This window comes from Gopherus evgoodei, chromosome 11 (assembly GCF_007399415.2).
Source record: "Gopherus evgoodei ecotype Sinaloan lineage chromosome 11, rGopEvg1_v1.p, whole genome shotgun sequence".
Lineage (NCBI taxonomy): Eukaryota > Metazoa > Chordata > Testudines > Testudinidae > Gopherus > Gopherus evgoodei.
The window spans coordinates 60314338-60327566 of record NC_044332.1 but is presented as its reverse complement, the minus strand read 5'-3'; the positions used below and the strand labels follow the sequence as shown (position 1 = coordinate 60327566).

The 13229-nt window shown below is 39.4% G+C and overlaps 1 protein-coding gene across 1 annotated transcript in view; it reads right to left on the bottom strand.

The window, feature by feature from the left end:
* The window catches only part of VWDE (von Willebrand factor D and EGF domains), a 254494-nt gene that overhangs the window by 95697 nt on the left and 145568 nt on the right, over positions 1-13229 (bottom strand). The window contains 3 exon segments of the mRNA XM_030579370.1: positions 5287-5448; positions 6434-6535; positions 6537-6571. Of these exon segments, the coding sequence (XP_030435230.1) occupies positions 5287-5448; positions 6434-6535; positions 6537-6571 (299 nt within the window).

Sequence of the window (13229 nt, the reverse complement as noted above, 5' to 3'; positions counted from 1 at the left end):
AGTTTTAACTTTAATTTCATTCCTTTGCCAGAACCCTCAAGGTGTGTGTTTTCTTAGCACTAGTACACATGGTAATAAACATCAGTAATGGTAATGATTAGAACAGAGCAAACTCTTTATAAGGAACAATTAACAGGACTCATGTTTCTGTTTGTTAATTGTGCTCTGAACAAACTATAACTTTTCCAGATTGCTCAATATTTTTAATTTTTAACACATTATAATAACTTTCAGTCTGTGGGGTTTTATGAACCATTTGTTTCATTAGTCATTTGTTTTCATTTTGTAATTGGTCACTTAGTGATATTGGCAGGAATTTGCAAAAGTGCCTGTGTGCCTTAGGAGCTCAAGTCCAATTTTCAAAAGCAACTTGGGTGCTTAGAAGCCTAAGTCTCATGGAAAATCACTGAAAATCAAACCATGACTCAGTTTCAGTATCAACTTCAAAAAAACAGCAGGGCTTTTGGACAAATGACTGGGCAAGTCAGGAAGTCTGTTTCTGCTGCTTGAAATGAATTTAATTTATCATGGAACAAAATGTTTGTGTGTTATTCATAATCATAAGTACAATAACATTTGACTTGTACAAGAGTCTGTGAATGAAAAAACAAAATGTGTAATCTATATAATAACCCAACCTGGTGAATTCTAATTCAGTTTCTAATTTTTTGTATTTTTTTAGATAATTGTTTCAACTTTTCACATAGCTCTAGCAATAGTAATAAATCAGAGAGAGAGAGAGAGAGAGAGAGAGAGAGAGCGAGCATGCTTTCCAAATCTGACAGTTCCTCACCAACCTCCTCCCACTTTCCCCCCAATCCACATGTAGGTGGATGGCCTAACTCATCATCATCATAATGGCAAATGCCAAAAAGACGTGGTGGACCTGACCTCCTTGTAGATGGAGCGCCACCCAGATCAATCTCTGGAGAGGCCCTTTAGGTAGACGGGCTGGAGATTCAGTTTATATCCATCACTAGCAATCTTATTGCACCACCGAAGCTGGCAGCATTGTGGGTTTCACAAGCTATGTAGCCATTCCTTGGTACACCTGCTTTGGACTTCATTGGTTTTCCATTCAAATAATATGTCCATACCAAGAAAGCCACTTAAACTGAACTAGTGCTGATGGAGGCGATTGCTGCATTCTGCTTTGGATAGCCTCATTTCTGATCTTATGAAATGGCCTAATTCACCTATAACTGAACAAATTATTCTAAACTGACTACCTGATGTTGCACCTGATATTGTCTAATCTACATTCAGCAGCATAGGCATGGGAGAAATAAGCAAAACCTGAAACTTGAATAGGAGAGGAGATAAAATGAAAGAACATGGAGAGGTAGAGCTGGCTGGAAAAACGTGAAGGAACAGTTTTAAGTTGGAAAGCACGGTTCCATTGAAATCAAATTGCTCTGCTAAATTTCACTGAAATTTTGGTTGAGGGCAAAAAAAAAAAAATTCTGACAACATCCCATTTCAATATTTTTGGAGTGAAACAACCTAGTTTTTCCTTTTGAAATTACGTTTTGTTTAATATTTTTGTTTTCTATTATATATTATAATATTAAATCAGCTTTGTTGAAATGGAACTCTTTTTTCAAATTTTCTTGGAGAATTTCAATATTTTTTACTTTTGTTCTGAAGAGGAATGGAATGAAAACAAATTTCAAAATCCTCTGTGAAACGCAATATTCATTTTCTGCACAGCTCTACTAAGGCTTTTAAAACTATAGTCTGTGTGCTTCCTTCACAATCCACCCCGTAAACAACTATATTCATGCTGCTAGATACATTTGGCACATAAGGGTTTAATTTTGTATTCATCAGGTAGCCACGAGCCAGCTGTTTCTAGGAGAATTGTCCTCAAAGGCTGGGTAGGTGAAGAGTCCTCAGAGACAGACAGATTTTCTAGACCTGTAGTGCAAGAAGACAAACATTCTATGCACACTTTGGAAGGAAAAAAGAAAGAAGCTGCATAACCTAGCTATCAATGTGTGTGGCACCAGAAAACAAAATGAACCTTAATACAGAGTAAGCATAAGGTATAAAATTATCTACCTAATTAATCATCCTAGTGACAAGTATCCTTTATTCAGACACAGAGCTACAAATTATACCCTCTCTAGGAAAAGCCTGCCACACAGGAGCCAGGAAGTTCAATTCCTCCAAATCATTCTATCAGGGGTCAGTGTTTCCCCTCACAACCCGCATAGCAAACCGAGGGTGTAGAATCTCCTTAGATCTTGGGAAACCTGTACATACAAATACAGGAAATGCCATAGTGGATCAACAGCAAAGAGTCCTGTGGCACCTTATAGACTAACAGATGTTTTGGAGCATGAACTTTCGTGGATGAATACCCACTTCGTCAGATGTATGTAGTGGAAATTTCCAGGGGCAGGTATATATATGCAGGCAAGCTAGAGATAATGAGGTAGTTCAGTCAGGGAGGATGAGGCCCTGTTCTAGCAGTTGAGGTGTGAAAACCAAGGGAGGAGAAACTGGTTCTGTAATTGGCAAGCCATTCACAGTCTTTGTTTAATCCTGAGCTGATGGTGTCAAATTTGCAGATGAACTGAAGCTCAGCAGTTTCTCTTTGAAGTCTGGTCCTGAAGTTTTTTTGCTGCAGGATGGCCACCTTAAGGTCTGCTATAGTGTGGCCAGGTATGGGCACCCGCATGGCTCCACAATATGCCAATATTTTGATGACCGACCTGGAACAACACTTCCTCAGCTCTCGTCCACTCACGCCCCTTCTCTAACTACGCTACATTGATGACATCTTCATCATCTGGACCCATGGGAAGGAGTCTCTGGAGAAATTCCACCACGATTTCAACAGCTTCCACCCCACCATCAACCTCAGCCTGGACCAATCTACACGGGAGGTCCACTTCCTAGACACCACGGTGCAAATAAGTGATGGTCACATTACCACCACCCTATACCAAAAACCTACCGACCGCTATGCATACCTTCATGCCTCCAGCTTCCATCCCGGGCACATCACACGATCCATTGTCTACAGCCAAGCACTGAGGTACAACTGCATCTGCTCTAACCCCTCAGACAGAGACCAACACTTACAAAATCTCCACCAACCATTCTCAAAACTACAATACCCGCATGAGGAAATAAGGAAACAGATCAACAGAGCCAGACATGTACCCAGAAGCCTCCTACTGCAAGACAAACTCAAGAAAGAAACCAACAGGACTCCACTGGCCATCACATACAGTCCCCAGCTAAAACCTCTCCAACGCATTATCAGGGACCTACAACCCATCCTGGACAATGATCCCACACTTTCACAGGCCTTGGGTGGCAGGCCAGTCCTCACCCACAGGCAGCCTGCCAACCTGAAACATATTCTCACCAGTAACTGCCATAGTAACTCTAGCTCAGGAACCAATCCATGCAACAATCCTCGATGCCAACTCTGCCCACATATCTACACCAGCGACACCATCACAGGACCTAACCAGATCAGCCACACCATCACCAGTTCATTCACCTGCACGTCCACCAATGTAATATACACCGTCATATGCCAGCAATGCCCCTCTGCTATGTACATCGGCCAAACTGGACAGTCGCTACGGAAAAGAATAAACGGACACAAATCAGATATTAGGAATGGCAATATACAAAAACCTGTAGGAGAACACTTCAACCTCCCTGGCCACACTACAGCAGACCTTAAGGTGGCCATTCTGCAGCAAAAAAACTTCAGGACCAGACTTCAAAGAGAAACTGCTGAGCTTCAGTTCATCTGCAAATTTGACACCATCAGCTCAGGATTAAACAAAGACTGTGAATGGCTTGCCAATTACAGAACCAGTTTCTCCTCCCTTGGTTTTCACACCTCAACTGCTAGAACAGGGTCTCATCCTCCCTGATTGAACTACCTCATTATCTCTAGCTTGCCTGCATATATATACCTGCCCCTGGAAATTTCCACTACATACATCTGACGAAGTGGGTATTCACCTACGAAAGCTCATGCTCCAAAACATCTGTTAGTCTATAAGGTGCCACAGGACTCTTTGTTGCTTTTACAGATCCAGACTAACACGGCTACCCCTCTGATAGTGGATCAAGTCCATCCACTCCAGTATCCTGTGGACAATACCAGATGCTTCAGAGGAAGGTGTAAGAATCCTACAATAGGCAGATGTGGGGTACTCTTGCCCCCTACATAGGTCTCATTCTGATTTCCAGTTGAGATTGGATTAAGACCTGAAGCACAGGTTATCTATCTATAGAGGGCAGGAGTATAGATACAGAGACTAAGGGCCTTCCCATCCCTGGACTTCTCCTATTGACAAGGGCAGCATGGATTTTAGTGGGAATTTAGCATGCAACTAGTATGTCCATATTACAAACAGACAGTTACCAAAGCACCATGTTTCAATGAAAGTAGTGATAATGGATTGCAGCTAGTTTGTTAAATGGTTGCTGTTGACTTTCAAGATATAATAATGATTTTCAAAGCACATCTACAATTGCTCCTAGTCTCCCTGATTTTTCCAGCTACAGTTTGTTAAGTTGTTTTTAATCTCAGATTTTCAACCTTGACAAAATAGCATTTTGTGGAAAAATACACAGCTAGAATGTGTGAGATTTTCCATACAATATAATAGTTAATACATTGTCCTATTGGAGGGGAGAGACTACCCAGAGTAGAAGAAGCAGGTGCAGGGTCACCAGAGTACTGATTTTCTGTAAATATTTAATGCTGATTAAAGTGAGGGGCTGAAATTACAGCAGAGCCAGGCACAGTGTGAGCAGGTGCTCTGAAAGCTTTCTCCTATGGCTCTGCCAGTGCACTTCAGTCCTCATCTGCTGCATCTTTGCTTGTTCAGTGCTAACCCTTGCACTCACCTCAGAAAAGACTGTTAATTATACCAGTTTTTACAGTGGTCTTGTGATGTACAGTAAAATATACAATACAACAGGATGAGACAAGATTCCTTTTTACTTGTGACCTTATTAAGATTTTTAACCTGGGTCTCCAGAAGTGAAATACTAATGATTAACAATTGATTAGACTAGTGTATCAACTTTAGATTATTACCAGGAACAGTGATTGTAATTTGCCCCTTAACTTTGCCTTTAAAAGATATCCACAACATTGTGACTCTATTTTGCTTTGTTTTTTCCTGAATGGTATGAAAGGTATCTAATGACTGGTGAGAATAAAATTTTACTCTGCATTTTAATTACCACAGAAACTGGTATTCTCCTTTAAAATTGTCTTTTAGTAATATAAGAAATTCCTACTTTCACTTGCCATCTTGCGAATGGTTCATCATCAGCCATGAAGCGCGCAGCCTCTGTTTCTGTGGTGTTCAGAACAGGAATCTGGCAGTCAACGGCCGTAGAGCTGAGAAAATCTGCTTTTGTGGGTTCTTGTTCTCTTGATATCCAATTGCCATTGAAATGCTACAGAAGAAAATGTATGCAGGCAGAAGCCAGATACAAATGAATTCCACTTGTCAGCACATATTTATATTTCTAATTAATAATATAAAGAATTTAGCCTTGAGAAGCAAATCTCACCTCCCCCTCCAAGGCTTCAGAGGGCCCCAGAAAAAGCAGAACCAGTGTGGTTCTGCTACACAAGGGAAACGAGCTCAAGCAGAAGAGTAAAGGGAGGTGGGACCTGCTGGAAATCCAGCAGCCATTGCCTCCCAGGAGCAACAGACCCTACAACAGGCTTCAGAACTGTGCTGTAACCATGCCAAACTGCCCACTACCTCCTCCTGGCTATTCAGGCTTGGAACAAGGTATAGCCCTTTCTGACGTCAACAGGTCACTTGTGTGGGTAAGCTGTGCAAGCTTTGCCCCTAACATGTCAATGGGAACAGCTTCATTCTGAAAAATAATCTATCCTGTCACTATATCAGGGAAGCCTTCTGTAACTATAGTTTAAACATTGTATTTCACATTCAAATAAATTTAGAAATACAGCCAGGCATACAGATGCACTAAATGAGAAATAATACTGTGATTTTAGGCCTCACTGAATGAGGGTATAGCTGAGCCAAATAAGAGCTAAACAAAGTTTGCAGGAAGAAAGAATGGTGAGAATATATTGCTTTGGCTCATTTATGACCCAATCATGTTAGATTGGCTTCTGCTCCCGTTGCTTACAATGTATATGCTTGCACCAGGAGTTGAAGGTGTTCTGCACCTGGTAATGACAATGGGATAGGAGGGGACTCAGGCCCAGATCCTAAAAGATATTAAACACCTAATTCTTATTGAAATCAATTTACTGAAAATCAATGATTTCAGTATTCAGTACTATGATTCTATGATCTGGGCCTCTGAGCCTTACAGGATTGGCTGCTTTTACAAATGTAAGCATGTAAATAGTTCTACTGTATTGCTGATTGACTTTGTGCTCCCATGGTACATTGCTTACAATCAGTCTGGTGACCTCACAGTGCAGATCTGGAGAGTCTCTGAAGCTCAGGCCAAACACCCGGATCCTGTTACAATCAGAAACTTGTATATCACAGAGACCCCCTGTTCTCTAAGCCTGTGATCTCCAGAGTGTTCTCTGAAAGGGTGAAATAAACATAGAACTTTAGAGCGAAGCAGTTAAAGTCATTTCATTTTTATCGAATTGTTCTTACTGTTGCCCTGCTTTTTTCCCAAACACTTTCCCTTGTATTCATAGCTCATACACCTGTTATATCTGCTTTGAAATATCACAGCCATACAAGGGTAGCAGCAGCAATCAGGGGATGAACCTCCAGTCAGACAATAATTCTACTGAACACACAGTGTTGCTAGGCTGCTATCAATGAGTTTTCTGCAGCGAAGAGATTTCGCCTTTAAAGGAGCTGTGTATGTAACAGTATTAACCAACCTTACAGGCTTGTTGTGGCGGTGAGGGTTAAGTCATTAATTGATGAAGCTTAACTCTGCAGACAGACAGAACTAGGCCTAGACATCACTTAAAGTCTTTCTTAAACCCTATTTTGAGGGCTTAACTGGGACAGGGGGTATTTCTACACAGCAAATTAAAATCCACAGCTGGCCCGTGCCAGCCAACTTGGGCTCGCAGGACTCAGGTTGTGGTGCTTGTTTCATTCCTGTGTAGACTTCCAATCTCAGGCTGGAGCCCAAGCTCTGGGACCCTCCCACTCCACAGAGTCCTAGAGCCCAGGCTCCAGTGAGCCCAGAAGTCTTCACAGTAATGAAACAGCCCCATAGCCCGAGCCTCTTGAGTCTGAGTTGGTTAACACAGACCAGCTTCAAGTGTCTTGTTTCTGTGTAGAAATACCCTTAAATGCTGCATAGCCCTTCCTGTCCCTCTGCACCATCATTGATGTTTGTAAATGCTTTATGATCCTCAGGTGGGTGGTGTGACAGAACTACTGAGTTTTATTGCTTGTGGGGCTTCCTTATGCTATGATGGAATCACTGTCCAAGGTATGGTTTCAGAGTAGCAAGGAATATACAGAATATATAGAAAGAGAATATTTAAATCTTTAGCATATTGAGTTAAAGTCCAACCCAGGTATTTATCTTTTCTCTGATGTAAATTTCCCTTGTAATTTTAAACTAAGTTGTTTCTTTTCTCTTCTATACTGTTGTATATCTAGGCACTTTTAGGTAGTCAGAATGCAATGCCCAAATAGAAATTTAGCCAGCATGCTGAAGTTAATACTCTACTCTTTCAAAAAGTGCCATGGCATAGACCTAAGTGTCAATCCCCATCAGCACAGTGTCTGAGCACTTGTCTGTCATCTGTTATGACTACAAAAGGTCAGGATAATAGTTTCATGTTTCATCAGTGAGATTTCATAGAATTTTAAGCCAAAAGGGACCATTATGATTATCTATCTAGTCTGACCTCCTGCATAACGGAGGGCTTAGAATGTCACCGTTTTCTGTATCAAGCCCATAACTTTGGGTTGAGCTACAGCATATCTAAGACAGCACCTACAGAAGCACAGTATTACCTAATACAGGGGTTCTCAAACTGGGGATTGGGATCCCTCAGGAGGTCACAAGGTTATTACATGGGGAGGGGGTCAGAAGCTGCTAGCCTCTACCCCAAACCCACTTTGCCTCCAGCATTTATAATGGTGTTAAATATATACAAAAGTGTTTTTAATTTATAAAGGAGGGGGCAGTGTCACACTCAGAGGTTTGCTATGTGAAAGGGGTTACCAGTACAAAAGTTTGAGAACCACTGACCTAATACTACAGTATAATAGTACATTGGCTCAGTTCTGATTCAAGGGACAAAATGCCACAAATTGAATTGACAATAGGACCTCCTATAGCACCCATCTTTCCCTTGAAAGATCTCCCATCTAAGACTAATGATGTTTAAATCTGTGATCCCATGAAATCACAGCTCAAGGTGGCATAGCTGCATGTCGCTTGTTTATTGAGGAGGGGAGAAAGCACAGCAAATGTAGAAAATTGTAAAAGGCTTCTCCTGTGCTTTTGAAATGCTTTTAACTTTTTTTTGTTAAAGGTTTTATTGCAGTGGCGTTAAAAGTACTTTTGGGCACAAATACTGTATTTACAAAAAGAATGTAAAGCTTATTAGCACTCATCAGCTGAGTGAGTAGCCATGTAATATACAAAACTATTAGTCAAAAGTGGTGAACAGTTTTGATCAATTGCTTTCTTCTATTGTTAGTGCGTTAAGAAAACCCCACTTCATGTGTATTTCATGATAGTAGTAGAGCCTACTAATACTGTTGCAGCTAAGATTGTGTAATTTCCATTATTTCAGAGTTGCAAGCTTTTTAGAACTTAAAAATCATATTAGGTTATAACCAGATAGGAGTGGGGGAAAGGAATACACTTATATAGCCATTTCCTACACAGGAATACATGTGGCTACTCCCAGGGTGCCCACTAAAGCAGGTGTGTAGTTTGCAGTAAAGCAAGACCTGCTCTGTTTGTATAAGGTTTGCTCACATCCTGTGTACATCTCAACTATATCAAGTATATGTCAGGGCCAAAGCAAAATTATCCAGCCATGCTAAACACTCAAATGACTTACACAGTCAGGCTGACACATTCAGTATTTACTTCACCTCCAGACACCCCTTCCATAATTTCTTAAAATTGATCTGAAGTTAGGTATGCATGTTCCCATATATATTTATAGTATCTTCTACCTGAAATGGTAGGTCTAAGGATTCCAGATGGTTGAAAATGCGATGAATTTTTGATTATTTTTTTTAATTATCCTTGGTGTTTTTTGTTTGTTTTTTTTTAGAAGAATATGTCAAAATTTGAAATATTTCTACCAGCTCCACTTGGGAGCACCCTAGCACCTTATCAAGGAGTTTGGAGTCTAATTTTAGGCATCCATTTATGAAAACTGTGGCCTAGTTATGTGAGGATAATTTATGTTTAACTGTGTGAATACCAAAAAAAATCTAATGCATTTCAAATTTTCCAAATTCTGCTTATGTCCAGATTATTTGTTTTTCAAATGTATAAGTCAATAATGTTCTATGAACTTGACTGATAGCAAAAAGGAGAAGCAAAACCACAACTTAATTCAATGCAAATTGTTCCAAAGTGCTTCACAAACTATAGCTGTGTACACTATTGAAATGCAGCCAACCAGCTGCTGTGCCACATGCAGCATAACAATTAGTGTGCAGGAAATTTAAGAGGTAGATTCTCTATTCTTCTCAAAAGTGTCCTGGTGTGCAAAGGAGACAAGACTTTGGATTTGAAGGTCTCATTTGAATATTTTTGACATCTGTGTATGAGTTTGGATTCAATATGTACCTAAGCGTACGTTCCTATATCATGCTGGTGAGCAGTAATAAAATCAAAAATACTATGGGCCCAATGCTGTAAACAATTATGGTTGTGAGTGTATCAGTAGCCACTGGAATCAGTGGATACCGGCTCCCTTCTGTATGTCAGAACTTTCCTTGTAGGACCTGATCCAAGGCCCTGTAGAGTTAATGGGACTTTGGATTAGGCCCATAGTCAGTATCTTTAAGCATATGACTAGTCATATTGAACTCTAAGGGGCTACTTATGTGAAGTTATTCACCTACATTAGTGTCTGCAGAGTCCACAACAGAGCAAGATGATGTCCATAGTGAGCATTTTAGTAGGTGAATGTTGCCTTTTTGTTCCTGTTTGCAAGTTGTTTGTAAATGAGCTTTGGTTCTTATGAATATGTTCACTAGTCAAAATTGTTTGAACAAGCTTTTTATGGGTGTTCATGAACTATTCTGTAAGGAAACTAAAGTTTCCCATTCCATTTGGTTTTGGTTTTGCAAGATTTAAGTCTGAAACTTCCTGTAATGCCTTCATGCAGCATGGCATAAGGAATTATACACTTACATTTGAATGTTCTGGCTGTTGTCAGACCTCCCATTTTATGCAGTTTTGTAGCACTGAATTCTCTATACCTCAGAAAATGGTCTTGTTTAGCCACATGCTTCACTGAATTGCTTTCACTGCTTTGCATTAAAGCAAATAAACTAATCAACAGAAAAGACTAATCTCCCTGATCTGATCTTCAGGGAACAATATGGATCACTGAGCAAGCAACCTTCCAGATACCTTATGATAAGAATTTGATATTCTTTTAGAATTCAGTTTCTATTGACTTTGTAACTATCAAGCTAATAATCCCACTCTAACTCAGCCAGGCTTGTGCTTTGAATAGAAAGAGTTGGGAGTTAAAACAATAGATTAAGGGTGATATTGATGTTTGTCTTTTCAAATGTGTGTGTTATTACATTATCACTATAAAAATGTTAAACTAAAATTGCTATAGAAAGAAAAATACTTCAAAACTAAACCAGGTTTGTTAACCCTTAAGAATCACTTACAAAACTCTTATTTAGAAGTCTGCTTTATGTGGCAGTGGAAATCTCTTGCCTTTAACATACATCAGAGTATCTCAGTAGCAAAACCTGTAAGGGTTAGTTCAAAAGTATTTTATTTTAGTTTTTCATGAGGTTTGTATATGCTATGGTGGTGATTTGCCCAAATATGGTCGTTTTGCAGCACTGGTTTGCTCAGTATAAAAGCATCTGGGGTACATTTTTCAAAAGCACATAATTCCTGGTTTCAAAAGAGACTTTTGAAAATGTTTCCTCTAGTGACAGCCAGGCCTGGGTTCCTCCTTGCTAAAAGTTGTTTATTTATATAGTATTTTAATTCTGAACACTTTGTTCTGCATCCTAGAAAAGCATCTCTCTGTAGGTGTTCAGGGCCCACTTCTGCATATGCCCATTAAGTAATTTTATTCAGGTGAAAGGTCCCACTGATGTCAGTGAGCCCACTCAAGTGAATAAAGTTATGCTCTTAAGAGTGTGCAGTATTAGGCCTTTGTATGGCTGTGTGTGTAAGCTGGAAGGAAGGAAGTAGTAGTGCTAAAAGAAATTTGCAGATAAATCTTGAAAAAAATACTTAATATCCATATTAAAACATTATGTAAAACATTGATGTAACTGAAAAATATAAAAAAGTAATAACCAAATAGTTAACAAATTCCAATATTTTTGCAATGTTTGATGTACATTTTCATATTCTGTCCACATCTGTTTTCTGAGATACTCATGTAGGCTGGGAAAAATTTATTAAGTTGAGATTTTGACCCTCAACATAAAAGTTTCCATTTACAGACTTTACAAAGCCTTGTCTGCAAAACAGAGTTATCTCAGTGCATAGGCCATACTCCTTTGGAGACACTAGGAGTATCAGCTTGAAGGAAGTAAGAATGTATTTTTAGTACATTTAAGCTATACCAAAAAACCCCGATCCCAGCGGAATGGCAGCAGCATGTTAAACAGCTACATACTGTACATAGAAAACCTGCATACCATGCTCCCGGGGTTTCAAAAATTAGTAGTGAAGGGACATGAATATGATAGGCTCAGAGGGTGTTAGCTCCTAGTACATAAACAACTCTACCTCACTTGTCATCTTTATGTGTGTTTGGAGAAAGTGTGGGAGCATTATTATACTGGCCAGTCACAGGCAATGTTCAAAAATTCACAATCAGCTAAATAAGAAAGAAAAATCATAATGGTGGAATGGAAAAGTGGAGTCAGTAACAAGAAGAGGGATTTTGGGAAAAAGAAATGAATATTTTTAAGACAGAAGGCCTGATTTTCTCTCATGTATGCTCATTTGAAGTCCATGAAATTATATGGGTGTAAGGGATAAGAGAATCAAGTCCATTATCTTCAATTTAGAAGAAAGAAGTTTGGGGAGAGGGATAACTCAGTGGTTTGAACATTGGCCTGCTAAACCCAGAGTTGTGAGTTCAATCCTTGAGGGGGCTATTTGGGGATTGGTCCTGCTTTGAGCAAGAGGTTGGACTAGATGATCTCTTGAGGTCCCTTTCAACCCTAATAATCTATGATTCTAAGTCTTCCAAAAGAATCATGCCCATTTAAGAATTGCAGTGTTTCATCATAATAGCATGATACATTTTGGCCAATGAGGCTTAAATGGTAATCACTGTGATGTTCACTATCTCCACTATACTCAAGGATATGTCAGCATTTCTTTTAAAAGACAATTTTTGATAGATTGCTTTAACTTGTCCCGTTAAAAATGTATTTCAACCTACACACAGGTATATATGGTGATTTCCAAAATTATCCCAAGAGAAGGTGTTTTGGTTTTAGATTTAAATTACTATAGCAAAACCAACTTCTAAAAATTGGATTCTGTTGATTTATGTGAGGGATGTTTTGTGATTTTCAGATGACTATTCCCTACTAAAAGCCAGCACTGTCGTATAAAATACCCTACTCTGTTCATCAAGGGTCTAATCATAGTCCTACTGAAGTCACTAGCAGAATTCATGCTAATTTCAAAGGACCAGATCTCCCCCATTTATCTTCATTGAGTAGCACCTTACTCTGCAGGCTGTTCTACTGATTTTCCATGGGGCTACTAGTAGAATAAAGTACTGCCTAACACGAATGTGGGTAGCAGAGTCTGGGCCAATGAGAGAGAGATGAGACTCCATGAACAGCTCTTGCCTTTCTGTATGAAAATCAATGTAAATTAAATTTGAAAAATTAACTATTTTTCCATTCAGTGTTTGGTACGCAGTGTATAGCCTAATTTATGCACACAGAATTTCCATGACCCAATGCACCGTAATGGCCTACTCAGAGCTGCTATGATCTATCATGTCTATAAACCACATATTAAATGTGCCAAAGAGTATGTATTTACTTGACAGACTA